Source organism: Lepidochelys olivacea (genome assembly GCF_965140295.1).
Source record: "Lepidochelys olivacea isolate rLepOli2 genome assembly, chromosome: 9".
NCBI classification, from domain to species: Eukaryota; Metazoa; Chordata; order Testudines; family Cheloniidae; genus Lepidochelys; species Lepidochelys olivacea.
Window position 1 is genome coordinate 98,171,080 of NC_140419.1, and position 16,793 is coordinate 98,187,872.

At 40.7% G+C, this 16,793-nt stretch overlaps 1 protein-coding gene across 2 annotated transcripts; it reads right to left on the bottom strand.

Moving 5' to 3' along the window:
* Positions 1–704: 704 nt before the first annotated feature.
* Positions 705–12,885, bottom strand: VGLL1 (vestigial like family member 1). 2 transcript variants are annotated; one of them, XM_084638649.1, is made up of 5 exons: positions 12,037–12,885; positions 7,012–7,241; positions 5,832–6,248; positions 2,053–2,112; positions 705–943 (listed from the first exon to the last, which is right to left on the bottom strand). In XM_084638649.1, the coding sequence occupies exons 2-5, from the start codon at positions 7,220–7,222 to the stop codon at positions 903–905; spliced, it is 729 nt and encodes a 242-aa protein (XP_084494775.1). In that variant the 5' UTR covers positions 7,223–7,241; positions 12,037–12,885; the 3' UTR covers positions 705–902. The 2 variants fall into 2 exon arrangements, with proteins under 2 accessions (XP_084494775.1, XP_084494776.1); XM_084638650.1 differs by lacking the exon at positions 12,037–12,885 and adding an exon at positions 9,932–12,026.
* Between the last annotated feature and the right edge of the window lie 3,908 nt (positions 12,886–16,793).

A 16,793-nucleotide genomic window follows, 5' to 3' on the forward strand; every position in this document is an offset into this window, starting at 1 on the left:
TAACTTCTACCGCTGTGGAACACTTTCATCTTGCCCAATAAAAACCCAAATTTCCTACCAGATCCGCTAATGCTACTTCACTGAAGCCCAAAGGAGCTGCACATGTATATCCAAGGAGCGAATTGGTCCCTAAGGGACATATATAGCCTCAGAAATGACCCATCCTTGCTGATGGGGGGGAGGGAGGTACAGTGAGGGCAGCTGGCTTCAGCAGTGTTGCTGAGCATGTTCAGTAACAACTAAGCAGTAAATTTTGGGGGGCATGTGACCCTACATAACCCACTGACCCTGCATTGCCTTGAGTCTCCAATGGATGCCAATGGAAATTGAAAGTATGAATCCAAGTACTGGGTCCCTAATTTTTCCAAATCTCTGAAGACAAAGGGGAGAATGGGAAGAAATGAACTTGGTTATGTTGACTTGTTTCTTATTTTCAGTCCCCTTGTAAGCAGACTCACTAGAGCTATTTTAAACAAGTTCAAATCCAGCTGCCAAGTCAGGGAACTTGCCAGTGTGAGGACATGAAAGCTTGTGGCATTGAATGCATCCCTCCATAATGCCAATAGATGGTTATTCTTTCCAAATGATGGTAAACAAATGGGTGTAGGGGGATTTTAAAGTGCTAGGAGTCCTTAGAGGGCCCAAGGGGAACTCTTCTCTAGTCAAATATATTTCATTTATACAAGGCAAATTACTATGGTAGAATCACATAGGCTGGAAGTTATTTACTTAGATGTAAATCACTCTCATTTACAAAATAGCATATTAGCATGTGTAGACATGCAACTGGCTGGTGAAAAAAACACAGAATAGCTGTGGTCTATTTCCTCCTGATTCACAACTGCAAATTATAAAAGTTCATGAAAAGAACTCTCCAGGCATAAAGCAGAAACGTCCATTGGCTAAAAGTATAAGTCTCGTCTTCTATCGTGAGACTGGACACCTGAAAAATACAGCAATATAAAAGTAGTCAGTGTCTAGTACAGCATGAACATACATGAATCCTTACAATGTTTTAAAGAAATTTTATTTTTTGGCACCTGGCGGTCATTTCATTGGGACTATTTTAGTTCCGAGATAAATCACATCACTGAAAGTATAAAGAAGCCATGTGACCAGAACAACCTCCCAAATGTGGGACAAAGAGCTAAGGTGAGACACAGGCAACAATAATGGAAGCCTGAAGGATCTGGGGATTATTGCTCTGCTAGCACTAGCATTGTCTGTCACCGCTGCTGTAGGGTCTGGTGTTTCTAATATCTCTGCTAAAGAAATGAGCCAGCACTAGAGTTGTGTAGGATGAGAGTAAATCTGCCCAAGCGGTAGACAGTTGAGAAACACAGATATGAGGTGTCCCGACTAGCATAGCAAAACCACCATCTCCGCAAAGAAACATGACTATTCTTAGAAGCATGTAACACCTGGAACTATACCTTGTTGAAGATTACAGGGGCTCATTCTAAGTTAATTTACAGTGGTGTAACTCCACTGACTGCAGTGGGATTGCACTTGATTTCAGGGGTGCTGGCACAATTTGTATAGTGGGGGGGGGGGCTGAGAGCCATTGAACCAAACTGTAAACCCTGGATATGGTAGAAACTTCTTCAAGCCAGGGGGTGTGGTAGCACTCCTAGTTCTAACACCTATGCTCAACTTATACCAGGGTAAGAGAGATCAGAATCAGGCCCAGGGTCTCATCTTTTGTATCCTTCTGAGAGTATGAAATGTGGTCAATACACTAGATGAACACTTACAGGTAATTAGCAGGGGACACTATTATAGAAACTCGGTTGGAGGGGAGGGGAGACTTGCCCATAAACAGAGATGTAAAAGGCTCCATCATTTACATGTTCTCCCCATGCCTTCTCCTCCCCCCACCCCCCAAGAATGTAAGTGTAGCAGAGCATTGTGTATTCGTTTAAAAAAAAATAATTCTAAAACAAAGTCCAAAACCAAGAGAGGAAATGAAGCTTTAACTTTGTGAGAAGTCAAGACAAATATATTTTTGAGTCAAGATTTATTCATGCAAGAACTGCTGGTTCCATTACCTACCTGAACTGGCAAGACTGATGCTGGGGTTTCCTGGGCTTTGATAGGAGCTGGCTTTCCTTTCTTAATTTTAAGGGGAAAAAATGTCATAAGCTGGAGTGACACAACAAACACACAGGCAGTAGTGCGTACACGAAACATTGTGCTTTTGCAACCCAGCTTTTGGCACAGGTGTTGCAGGACCATTGCATGGCATTATGTGCTTTTATAAATGTAAACATTAGCAGTTCTAGAAAAACATCCCTAGTGCATTGAGAAGTATCCTCTCTCAGTTAGAGCCAAGAACTAGAAGTAAGAATTCTTGTGGCCTGATTATAGACTGCCAGGGGAGGAGCTGCACACATCCCAGAGCTGTAATGGCTCACTGTGTGAACTTGAGCAAGTAACTTCATTTTTCTGTGCTGCAGATTGCCCATCTGCACAGTGGTGTACTTCACAGGGCTGTTAGAGCTTTTCAAACATATTAAAGCCTTGTGAGATCATCAAAGGGAAGGCAGTAGTTGGAAAATGGCAACCTTTTCCCCCCGCCCCAACAGTTTTTCCCCTGACCTTTTGATTTTTAAAGTTTCAACCAGCTCTGGTGTTAGCAGTATTGCTTCTCTGTCCTGGTCCTATGCTTGCTCACCCAGACTTCATGAAATGCTTCCTGTTAGTGCAAGAGTGAGTTCCATAGGCTTTAATACCCAGACCCACACTACCAGGCCTTAATTAGAATTCCATAGGTCCAGAGCACATCTTTAATGTAGTAAGAACATCACTTCGTATTTGCAAATATTAACAATGGCAAACATTACACCCTGCAAGGAGAAATCTAGGAAAGACACGTGCAATGTAAACACAAAGCTAAATCCGTCTATTAATGGACCTAAAGCAAAAAATCTCAGGTGCAAAAACCCACACTGCGTGTTCCATCTGCGGTCTGAGAACAAAGACTCTCCGCAGTCTGACTTGAGAATCTCATTTCTCCTTTTCAGCTCCACTAACTTTAGCAATGCTGGAACCCTTAGCAGAGCTGGGATGGCAGCCTGTCCAGGCAAATGGGAGGCGGAGCGTTCACCTGTTTATATTCATGGCTGGGTATTTTTAAAAACACCTTCTACTCTAAATTGCTATGTTGATATATCATTGCCCCTTCCAGCTATGGACATTCAGCTGTCCGGCCCATACTAGATGTGCTAAATGTTCCACAGTGTCTCTTTTAAGGAGTTTTAAAAACCATTTTCTTGTGAAATTAATGGGGAGAAAGGGCCAGGTTGACAGCCCTGGCTAGAGGAGTCCTGTATTAATCCAGAGAACAGGGATGGCATAGGTAGCAGCAGTGCCAGCATCCCCACCAGTGTGTCCAACCTAGCCCGGAGGGACATTAAGGGGAGAACTTTAGTGTCCATGTCTGTTCAGTCCTAGGCGGGACAGACTAATAATGGTGCCAATTAGTCCCAACTGCAGTGGCTGATTTTGCGATGTGGGCGCCAGGGAAATGGACTAAACTCATCTCTCATGGGTCCCTGAAGGGTGTAAATTTTAGTCACTAAGCTCCTTAGGGCAGGGATCATCTTTTTGTTCAGTGAATGGTGCCTATCTGAATGGGATCACCTATGGTTGCAACCACGTTACAAATAACTAACTACCAGATTTCTCTGTTGGCTGAGTTTGTCTGAAGCTGTTCTGTCGTACGTCTCTGGCCCCCATCACCATAGCATTGGAGTGCCTCACAGTCTTTCATGTATTTATCCTCATGTCCGCTCTGGGAGCATAGCAGTGCTATCAACCCCATTTTACAGATAGGAACAGAGAGACTAAGTGACTTGTTCAAGGTGTCACAGGAAGGCTGTGGCAGAGCAGGGACTTGAACCCAGGTCTTCTAAATCCTAGTGACTTAACCCCTGGACTACCTTAACCCCTTTCAGCAAGGAACGGTTATAGCCATAGTGTGAATTACACCCTGTCTATAGAGTGTACTGAACATCATGTTAAATATTTATTCAGTAGTGTTTGAAGTGAATATTAGTGCCATTTCCTGGGTCTGGCTGGGAGACAAGCATGGCTCAAGAACCAGCCTTTTACCCCAATTGTTGTTGTAACAAGCAGAAACTGGGGAAGGGAAAAAAGTTAGGCACATGGACATTTTTTTAATGGGTGCTGTATAAGCATTAATTATACCCCATATACAGTAACTGAAATCACAAGTGTCAGATTGCTCAAATAATATCTAAACATTCCACTCCATTTATAGCCAGACTCTGAGCACCCAGCACACACCCAGCTGTTTGTTACCCACTTTGAGGTCTACTGGTGAAAAGTGATATGTAAGAGGTAGGGGCGCGCAATCATTTGTGTGTGTTCTGAATATATTATAGCTTCCTTACATATTTGGTATCTCCTCAACATAACAGAGGGGAAAGAGCTGTGCAAGAAACTTTCGAGGAAACAATTATGGTGCTATGCAGCAAATACACAATTCCCAAGTACTACAGTACATTTCATTGATGCTCCGTTAAAAATACTTGCAGCCACGGGCTTTGAATTGTTAACTTATGACCTTGTCTCTTGTATCATTTTAGCTTGCTATAAAAGGGACATTATTGGGGTGTGATATTGATTAATGTGTATTGCTTATTGTGCTAAACACATGTAGTTTCTATGTAAAGGGTCAACTGAATACGTATCTCTCTCTTGCAAATCAAGTCAGCCCTGTAATAAGAGAGAAATTTTGTGAGAGAAACTTCTGTATAGCCCGCTTTTTTGAAAGAACCTGTGAAAATCAATAAGTAAGTATGTGATTATTAATAGACAAAGGTGAAAGTTTTATAGTTTCGTTATTTGATCAGGCTACAGAATGAACTGGATTAAAAGGAAGCTAGACCAGGGGTGGGCAAACGAGCGCCCGTGGGCTGGATCCGGCCTCTCAGGGCTTTGGATCTGGCCTGTGGGACTGCCCCCTATGGTGCCGCAGGCCCCACACCAGCACCACATCCCTGGGACCCCGGGTGGAGGGGGGCAGAGGGCTCCGTGCATTGCCCTTGCCTCCAGGTACTGAGATAGCTCAGGGGTTTGAGCACTGGCCTGCTAAACCCAGGTTGTGACTTCAGTCCTTGAGGGGGCCATTTAGGGATCTAGGGAGTTGGGGAATGGTCCTGCTTTGAGCAGGGGGTTGGACTAGATGACCTCCTGAGGTCCCTTCCAACCCTGATATTCTATGATTCTACTGCCCCCCGCAGCTCCCATTGGCCGCGGTTCCCTGTTCCCAGCCAACGGGAGCTTCATGGGTGGTACCTGCAGGCATAGCAAGGGCAGTGCATGGAGCCCTGTGCCCCCTCTCCCCCAGGGGCCGCACAGGGACGTGGTGCCAGCTGCTTCCTGGAGTGGCACAGCTTGGGGCCAAGGCAGGCATGCAGGGAGCCTGCCCTGGTCCTGGTGTGAGCCGCTTTAGGTAAGTGGGGCCGGGCCGGAGCCAAACCCAAACCCCTCCTGCATCCCGCCCCCCAACTCCCTGCCCTGAGCCCCCTGCCTCATCCTGCACCCCTTCTGAGCCCCCTCATACACCCCACAGCCCTCCTCTGCCCCAATCCCTTGCCCTGAGCCCGTTCCTGCACACCACACCCCAACCCCCTGCCCCGGCCCTGCATACAATTTCCCCACCCAGATGTGGCCCTCAGCCCAAAAAGCTTGCCCACCCCTGAGCTAGACTGAATGAGTCTGCTTTTACCACCTTCAGGCATAGATTTTTATTTTTCATTTACAAGGGCAAAGCACAGTAAAAGGAATAGTAAATATTTTCTTACCTCCCCCGGGAGTTAAACTTTGACTCATATTTTGTAACCTAGCTGATCCAGTAATACAGGCTGAGCTAGAGCTTTGCTTCACGGTAGATTCCTGGCTAGATGCTGGGCACCTTTCCTGTTGCAGAAAATCAAGAAGAGAACCATATTTCCCATCAGACATTGGTCCCTGCACCATAGGAGGGTCAGGCAAGGAGCGAGGATATCCTGAATCAGTAAGACTTGGATTAGCTATCGAAGGGAAGTGCCACAAATCTGCAGGCTGAATAGGAGGATTCCGCAGAACTGATGCCTGATGGTGGTCTGTAGCAGCAGCCAACAAATTCAGATCAGAATTTGATAGGTTTGTAGCAGGAGATGATTGATATGACTTGGTCCAATGAGAAGAGAAATTCCACTGATGGGGAGGCATGTGGCTATCTAGTTTTAAAGAAAAGTGTTCGAAGCGTTATTGAAGTCTTTATTTACTTTTCCAAGACAAATTCCAATGGACTTTTATAGAAATTCTATCTAAGTAAGGGCTGCAAAATTTCATCCAGATTACATAAAAGGAAACTTACAATAATTGGCTTATTTACTACAATACTAGTTTTAAAAAACAAATCTACTCTAAAATAGACTAACCTAGAAAGTCACGATCACCTCTAACTGTGAATATGAAACATCTCAGGCATTTTTCCTGAGGGGTGGGTGGCATCGGGTTCCTCAATGTCTGAAATTTTTTGTCTTAAATCCTGCAGCAGCCCTGATTAACTACCTTCCCTACCTGCCCACCTTCTGGGGAAGAGTAGCCAATCAGAGGAGGTTTCCCTGCAGACAGGGCTGAAATTTGGGTGGAGGGCTGGAGCTTCTTGTGTCATGGCAAGACAAACGCTCTCCAGTTTAATTTAAAAATATATATATATGAAATGATGTAATACATTGGAGACCTTCTTCATAAGGTAGGGCCCCGATCCTGCACTTGGGCCCATGCAGAGATTTACTGAGGATCCACGCAGTTGGACCCAATGGCTTACCCATGAAATCCTAGGTACAAGATCAGGGCTTTGAAAGAATGATTTCACTCTTGATCAGAATTAAATGTGATAATTTGGTCCTCTGCGTCTAAATGTCCCAGCATAGCTCTCTAGTGAGTTAAACAGCAGCATTGCATTGAAAAACACACTCATGGAAAACTGCTCACCATTCTTCAGGATAACATCCTCACTCTTGTGCTTTGTGCTCAGATCTTGTGGGTTCTTAGCATTGCTTAATGCTCTAGAAAAGTGTTCATCTATCACACTGTTAAGGTCCCCTTGAAAGTAAGTAAATACAACACTCTGAGACCCCCATTCTGTTTTCACAGGCTGTTTGCTTTTACTCAGTGTTGGCGAGTTTTTCCTTTCTGCTTCCATCTTCAGTAACTAGCCGTGCCTATGAACAAAAACAAGGACTTCTGAACCAAGATTGTATTGCCAGTGTTGGGTTTGATTGTCTTCCCGCTGAAGCTAGTAGAATTTGAAGGACCGCTTTCAGTAGAAGCAGGGTCAGATCCTGTATCTGGGCTCCTGTTTGCTACACTCACCCTTTTCCCACCAATTTGCACAAGGACCTACAAATCCTGTGTGTATAGTTGCTAGCTCAAATTTGATGGGTGCACATGGGTATCTGTACAGGGATTAAAAGAGCTTAATGATGCCAACTGGCCAGGTTGCTCCTTGCAGTAAGTTTTTTATAATCCATAGGTGCAAAGGCTGGTATGGGGATGGATAAATTTATTTCTGCTACATAGTTTCTATGCATGTGTAGGATCAATGGCTGGAGCTCCCAAATAAGGCAGAAAGAAAGGGTGAGGTGGGAGGGAACCAGTGACATGAGTTGTTCACTCACTCAGCAGTCCTCTTTTGGAAGGCACTGTGCCTAGACTCCATGTGTCCTGCACAGTATTATCCAAGTCACAAAAAGGGAGCCTGGTGGTCCATTGGCATCAGCTCTAGGAAGGAATGGTGTCCACCTGGCCAAGCCAGCAAAAATAGTATTAAGATGGTCTTAGCCAGCAACCACTGTGCCTGTCTCTCAGGCACTCTGTGCTGTCTCATGGGGGTGCCACAGAACCATTACAGAAGCTACTTGACCATTACCCTTCATGTTAAATTAATATTTAGCCTGAGGATCAAAGAGTGCACTTGAGGGATCCTCAACACACTCCAACGTTTGTTTAAAATAGCACTTTCAAGCTTATACAGTAAAAATATTGCTTGCACACAAGCAAATAGATGGATACAAGGTAATAGCTATGCCATACCAGCGTCAGAAGTATTTGCAAAAGCTCTAGATTTATGACCACGTGTCTATATTTTCTGAACAGCTGCAAGTTAAATTTGTTTGCTTGGCACACTCTACTCATTTTCTATCATTTAAAATCAGTGCTGGCGAGTGCCTGCTTGGCATCAGTTATTGTTCCTCTGGACAGACTGTAGTACAGGAGCTATTCTTTGCAACCTCTGCAGGAGATGGCATGGTCTAGTGTTTAGCATGGGAACCTGGAAATTAGAACTATGGGGGTCCCGTTATTGTCTGTTGCAGGCACACAATTCCCATAGAGGTCAATGGAAGTGGCATGGATGCAATAAGTGAGCTCAAAAGTTCTGTGCTATCTGGAACTTCAGCCCTGACTATGCCAAATTCAGAAATGTCAGACTTTAAAAAAACAAACCCCACCAACCTCATAATTTGGCCACCAAATTGTGAGGCTTAATTTTTTTTGTCTTAATTCCTGTACCAGTCCTGACTGGCTACTCTTCCCCAGAAGGTGGGCAGGTATGGAAGGCAACTATTCAGAAGAGGTTTTCCCTACAGGCAGGGCTGAAGCTTCTCATAGTCATGGCAAGACAACTTCTAGTCCCAGCTGAAATCACAAGGGTTGGCAATACTGACTTACTGTGTGACCTTCAAGCAAGTCGCTTCACTTATTCCATTAATAAAATGGGATATCACCTTCTCCTAGCTCACAGAGAAGGTCAGAAAATGGAATTTCTGTTCCCCAGGATATTCAGACATGCTGAAATTTATTTTCCTCCAAAAGCAGGACAAAGCCAAATCTTGAAATATTCCACAAAAATTCTAAAATGACCTTGTCAAAACACTTTAGCCAACAAGGTTGAAACTTTTTAAACTTCATTTTATAAAGTTAATTTTTTAAAGTCAAAATGAAATGTCTAAATTAAATACTCCACTTTGACAACATTTGAGGGAAAAATTCAAAGTTAACACATTCTCACAAAACACCTTGAGGCTGATGAACATAATTGTGCAATGGAAGTGGTGTTGAATTTTTTGACCAACTCTGCTCTAAGGTATTACAGTTGATTCACTAATGTCTGGGAAATGCTTTGAGATCCTTTAAGGAACAGATCTCAAAGAACGGCTCTGGCTCCATTGTCTTGCTACCATCCGAATGTTATCTCAGAGAGGGAAAGGAAAACCCTACACTATGTTCTCTTATGACACTTACTTCAGTGGAGCTTAGAAACATAGTTCCTTACACGTTCATATTAGACTATCAAGTGACAAACCAAACACAAACTGATGATGCTATATTTATTTCATTTGGGGGAGGAAACAAGCCTTGGCCCAGCTCAGATATTCCAAATCAGGGAATTCCCAAAGACTTTCAAATCCTGACTCAGGATTAAATTACATCTTGCCACACACAAATGAATGCCCCTATCTATATAAGCGTTTCCCTATTAGAGGCAGGATATTTTAACTATTTATAAATTGCCATATGAGAAATCCTTTGATTACCATATAGTGGACATTCTAAGGCACTGATAGGAGTATATTTATTCATACTAGGCAAACTGAGACCAGTATTTCCCTCATTTTAAAAAAAAATCTTTTACTGGATAGGTGTAAGCACTGATTAAATTTGCCATTGGTTTCAGTGTGTATCATTAGCAAAGGGACTGTATTTTGGAAAGTGATACTGAAGAGACTTGGAGGCTGGTGGATAACCAACTCAACTTGAGCTCCCAGTATGGTGCTGCAGTTAAGAAAGCTAAGATCTATGGATGCATACATAACCAGAGGAATATCAAGTGGCAGTAGGGAGATGGTATTACCTCTCTATACAGCATAGGTGCAATCTTTGGTGGAATAGTGTGTCCAATTCTGGTGTCCACACTTTAAAAAGGACATTGACAAACTGGAAAAGGTTTAGAAAAGATACAATAATGAGGTCTGGAAAACCTGCCTTACTGTGAGACTACAGCAGCTCAGTATTTATCTTATCCAGAGAAAGATAAAGAGGTGACTTGATCAGTCTTTACATACCTATGTGGGAATTAAATTTCTGATCTGACTCTAGCAGAAAGACATAATGAAATCAAATGGCTGGAAGTTAAAGCTGGACATATTCAGACTAAAAATTAGGTGCAATTAAATATTTTGAGACCACCTTATGTTTATACACATTTCCTAGCACAAAGAGGTCCTGCTTCATGATTGAGGCCTCTAGATGCAATCACAAAAATTAATAAATGGAAAGGCTCATGCCTCAAAGAGCTTGGACTCGAACACCACCAGAAAAGCACACTATTCCTACTTGATTTTCCACTGTCATTGTTCATACTCTGCCCCAAACAGCACAGCTGATTTACCTTAGTGAAGAAAAGTGGCTTTTACTTTGCCTTGATTTGGGAAATCCCAGGCCCACGGGCAGCTGCATCATGTAAATTCTAGTATGAATCACTAAGTGGGCCTCTCTCCATCTGAGTCCACAGGTGATTTTTTTTTCAGTCTAGTGGAAGGGATCATGCTCAGGGTCACTTGCTGCCAGAGCACTTGCAGGGGTCAAATCTATTCCATGCCTCCCTTTTAGAGGGATGGCAAGCACACTGTCATTGGACTCCCCCCTAATGAATGCTCTTTTGAAAACACCTGTTCCAAGACGATTGCCTCCATTATTTGTGCTTACACATGTTAAAAGTTCATTAAGTTTGCAAGCATTCAATTTCCAGGCCAAAGGACTACTTCTTTCATTACAAATCACTGATAATGTCCCTAGGTCACCCTAGTTAACCATCCTCAATCTATTCATGACTTTAAATTGCATCCTCAGGCAGGTTTTTTTTTCCAGTATGAGTTGCTGAACATCTTCAACTCCTCTCACTTAGTGAAAAGGGCTGCGTAGTTACAGCACTAGACAAGATGGCACCAAAGTACTACTAGAAGATAATTAGTATTTATCTAGTTTTTCATACCATGCTCATACCCATGGTATCTGAGCACCCAAAACCATGACCTTTTTTTGAAGCCAACTTATGGCAACAGAATCATGGCCAATATAATTTCTATCTCTATCTACCCATCCCCTAGAACGAACTGTTTGGACAAGGTTTGGGTGATAGGGAGGTTGACAGTACAAGATTTGGGAGCACTGTACAGTATGTTAACTACCCCAACCTTAACTTCCCACTCCTCCATCTCCAGCAGGAAGACTGCAAAGAGGTAGCATACATTGCTTTCAGGGCAAATGGTCACAGAGCTGGAAGCCACTAGTTTGCTTACCTACCACAAACAACTGCCAAAATGTATTTAAGAGGAATGTATTGGTTCAGTGTGGAAGAGTACAAACAGGGTAGGATTTAAGATTTTTTTTTTTTTTAAAACAATCTCTTATTGAAATACAAGAAGAGACTTATTGCCTTAAATTGGGTCCCCAAGGAGAGTCTCCCCCAACTATGGTGAGACTTGGTGCAGGTACGAACATAAAAACTGCCATACTGGGTCAGACCAAAGGTCCATCTAGCCCAGTATCCTGTCTTCTGACAGTGGCCAGTGGAGGTGCCCCAGAGGGAATGAACAGGTAGTCATCAAGTGATCCGTCCCCTGTCGTCCATTCCCACCTTCTGGTTGTATAAAGTTCATTTGCTCTTGGAGAGCAAAGGTGTGTAGCTAGCAAGTCCCTATGAACCCGAATGGTCAGAGTTGCTGCAGATGACCAAGTTCTGCGCTGGTTCTCAAACAGACAGCATCTCACAGAACAACTTTGTCCTCTGTTCCCTGCTGCCCAGAGACTCAGAACTGCCTGGAAAAAAATTCTCCTTTTTCCTCACTGTTTTTCCAAGCAGCATGCAAACAGTTCAGTGAAAAAGCCTCACCCTTTACCAAATAAATGTGGAGAAGATAATGTAAGAGGATTGGTACCATGACAGGATTCTCTTACCTTATTTTACTGCCTTCAATTGATCCACACTGGGAGACTATCAACACTCTGAACAGTCATGCTGTGACATTCAGTGAAGTCTGTGATCCTTTCCCAGCATGGATGTAGTGCACTTTGCAGCAGAATGCAGGGAGTGTGCGTGAACTCCCTAGCTGTGACTGCACTAGGCGTTTCCTTCAGCCTTGTTACTAAGAATGCATGAAATGCACTCCAACAAGTCAACCGGGTTAGGAGGTTTCAGGAATGAGGAAAATAGGCTTTTAAAAATAGGATTTTGTTCACAATGTGTACACAATCAAGGAGACAATATCTGCATTGAAGAATAGTTCCTAGTAAAAAGAAACGTGGCAAAGAACCACTGGGTACATGACCAGAGTCAAAAATGTTACCTTCCTACAAAAGGTCAGACATACTTGAAGTCATTTACATAGATTGTATTCAACATTGAAGAGGAAAGGTTGCTGGGAGTGGCACCTAAGATGCCCTATTTTCCATTTTCCCTTTCTCCTATCCGACCTTACATCCCTCTGTTTTCTGGTCCTACTGAAGTGATGGCTATAGCCATGTATGTGGGTACAACAAAAAGCATCTGTTCAACAGAATACAATAGTTAAGTTGCTTGCTTAACTTTCTCTGTCCTAAACACTTTCTACCCTGTCAAATTGATGCGAATTATCCAGCAGAAACTGCAATATGACAGGGTGGAATGAAGTTTGGTTTCAGTCTGCCCATCCATCTTCAGAATCTTTTATAGTACTGAGAGAAAAAAATATATAGTATTGTAAAGTAACCTTACCAGAGATACAAAGTCTGGCTCTAAAATATCAGTATATATGTATACATGCATTAAAATTACTGTGCAACCACAAGTTATAAATATTCATTCATGCTGTCTTATCAACAAAAAGCTTACATAACAAATGGAATGAGAAATTAGCCTAAATACATTCTTTCAAACACTGATCAGAGAAGCAAAGACTGGCTTGTTTATAAGTTTGTTTATTAAAAAGGTAGTATAAAACACAACCCCTTTAAGAAACAAAAAAAATTCAAGACAAATCAAGAGCTTCTTTGATTCTGTCACAGGGCTAGAAATTATAAGTATGAAGGAATATTTAAAAAATTTACGTTTCAGAATGAGAGAATTTTAAATGGCAAATTCAATTTAGCTTTAAGGGAAAGCCAATTAGAACAACTCAGTTAATTTACTGAAAGACAATCTTACAATATTACTACAGTAGTATTACATAATGGGTCAGTGCAAAAAATGTAACACTAGCCATGAAAGCCATTTTGTATTTCTATAACTATATTTGATAGCACTTTCAGAATACCTTAATACCAAAAACTTCAAGCCCTGCATAATCCAGCACACTCACACATCAATTTAACATGACTTCCTTAATATACAAAATTTAATTTGTCATACTACAGCATATTTTCTCAATTTCAGAAAAAAATAAAACTGATGTTGAGTCTAATGAAAAATCTAAAGCAGTGTGATGTCTTAGAAGGAATTTAGTCTGGTTGTAATATAGAGTTTAAGATGTGGATACTAATTCACTGTAGAATTCAAAGGTCAGTGTAGTTTTATGAAGCACCTAATACCTGTACACTTTAGTGAATTGGGATTAAATATTCAAAAAAATTAAATAGTTTAGCCTTGTGAATGAAATCTGGGACAAGTTTTTAGGTCAAAATGCACTGCATTTAATACATTAATGATTTTAAGCAAATTGCAATCCCTGAACAAAATAAAACGTATATTAAGGATTGAAATTCAGTTAAGAGTTGAGTATATCCAGCTGTATTTTAAAAGTGAAAGTCAGCAGGAGCAACAAACATTTTGATGCAAAATGAAACTAAACTATCCCTGCACCTCCTCTCTTCAGACATGTACATGCAAATGTGAAAAACACTTAAATCTGCTCCTTTGGGGCTTCCCCCCACCCCTCCCCCGTTTCCAGTCTAATCTTTGCATTGTACTTACCGGTAATTGGTTTAGTACAGTATTACCACCTCTTATGCACATAAGCATCTATGAATCATTATATTATTATTCAATTATTAAATGACAGATCAGTATAATTTGGCCCTTCAATACAAACTAAGGAATAGGTTAGAACTTGGCAATATTATCTACACTTTATATAAGTGAAAACTATTTAATATTTCACCCCTTTGTATTTAAATGATTTTAAATACACTCAGTGCTTTACCACTATCTAAATCTATGAGCAGGATCTTCAGAAAGCAGCTCTTTGAATTAGAGCTACATTGATTACTGGGCAAATCATTTCAATTTACTGCTAGACCAGGAACAGTTGGCCTTTTCATAAGACACTATAATATTTTTTAAAAAAAGGGGGGATAACTTCTTGAAATGTTCACTTCTGACAAGACCTGTTTTCTCTGCTAACTGTAACAACTTCATAAAGGTATTCAGGCAGAAACAGCACACATCAGATTAAGAAAGCAGCTTTCAAAAGCTAAGGTTTAAGGTAGGGTCTGAAAGAAAGCAGTATATTGACAGCACTTTGGAATGAAACATAAGGAAAACTAGAAACCCATATTGAATCCTGATCTTGCCATCTTTACTGAATTGAGGGGATCACGGACTCAATCCTATAAAACTGTACTCACAAGTGTAGTCTTCTTCAGTGGGACTGGTTATGTGAGAGTTTTGTGAGTCTCAGGCCAGGTGACAAGACTCAGGTTTTCTGCTACTTTTGGATTGTAACCATGTAACAAACTATTTTGGGGGTAGATATTGTATTTTAGAAGTTTATTACTACATAGTCACTTGACATAAAAACACTTACTAGAGGTCAAAAAAAATCATTGAACAATAACACATTTACAGGTTCTGCTTGTCTGCAGATCAGAGTTAAGAATTCGACATATCCACTAACTTATTGTACTAAAATATTAGATTCATGATCATGTGGTTCAAATTCATTTTTGTGATCACATGATTCTCTATAACCATATGGCAAACTGTAATTTCCCGTATAAGCTAATGAATTATGAAAACTTTCATAATTACTGTATATAATAAAAAGGGAAAGTACTCTAACTTAAAACCACTATTTACATAAACACCCCACTGGAAACGGTCATGTGTCTCACTATTTGTTTTCTATACATTATCACCATTCTTGTATAGTTCATGAATAAGCTGCTAGCTTTAAAAAAATATTTTCCCTACTTTCCTGTCCAAGTATAAAAGGTAGGTGAAGAGAGGTGTACCAACTTCAATATAATGTCTCAATTTAGACTGTTTGGCTAGAAGTGGAAACAAATGGTTTAGAATTTCAGGCAGTCATGAAAACAATTTATATTCTTAGAAATTATTTCAAAACGCCAGTAAAGTGGTTTTGTTTTGTTTTTTAGTTTTTGTTGGTGCTGTTTCCAGTCTGAAATAAGGAGAATTTAAAAAACTTACCCCACTCATTAAATTTCAGTAGCTGGGCAGGGCAATCAAATTTTAAATCAACTGAGGGGGAAGTTACTGTACATACACCAATTCCTTAGTTTTACATGGGTTTTTAAGCACACTGTTAAATAGTCAATACCAAATTATCTGATTTGACAGTAACTGATAAGGCATAGTACTGTAAAACATTAATTTCTCAAGCATTCTCTATAGCAATTTTGATTCTCTTTTTAATTGCTACGTTGAACTGCCCAGAATATTTTTTATAATTAATTAGGCCCTCTAGAAAGCTAACAGCATGCTAGCTTGACAGGTCCAAAGCCTAGAGTTTGGGAGCTAGAACAGAGAAGCACTGAAAACAATGCCCATGGTATTAAGCTGCATGTTACACACAGAAGCTTTAAGCATTCACATGTTTGTGGTCATGACAATGGTTAAGTACATACTGTACCAGCGGAAACATTTTAGGTTTAGAACTATATGGGCTAGAAGTAATTTGAATTTGACACTATGCATAATTATATGCTAACCAATATAGAATCCCTAAACAAATCAGAAGCACTTATTTTGCTAAGGTTTATAATTCATGATGTGCTCAAAGATGGGAAAAGAATCTACTGGGATAGTGAGTATTAAATGGTTTCCTTTCAATGGCATAATCAACTTTTAAAAATCCGCAAAGGGTATTTTATTTAAAAATTAAAAAATTGTCACACTAGTTTATAATAAATTAAAGTATCCATCAATTTAATACAATCAGGGGTTACAAGTCTGATAATAACTACTATTCTCTTATCTAGGTTGCTCATAAGGAAATAAGATGTAACCACAACGGCAAGTATTAATTTATACAAACTTATTGCCATAACCTACATAAACACACTGATTATCAAAAAAACTTTACTACAATGTAATTGTCCAGACAAATTCAAAAAAATCAAAGATAAGTACAGTATAAATTAAAGACAACCAAGGTCTTCTATCAAAATTGGTTAGGGAAAACAAATGGGAAACATGAGCACTAACACCCATAATCTCTCGCAACCCACTCTACTTTTTTCAAATAATCCAGAGCCAGTTCCAAATATTAACAGATATGTTCAGGAACTAGGGCCAACATTTTTAAACAGGGTGCCTAAAGTAATGTTCAAAAGTGCTCAGCATCCAAGCTGATCCATTGAAATCACTTTTGAACTTCAGACCACTTTACACATCTAATTAAGGCGGCTAACTTTAGGCATTGTTTTGAAATTCTTTGCCTAATTGAACAAAAATGTTTGTCAATTTAATGGCTAGTAAAACAAGAAAATATAAAAGGGCA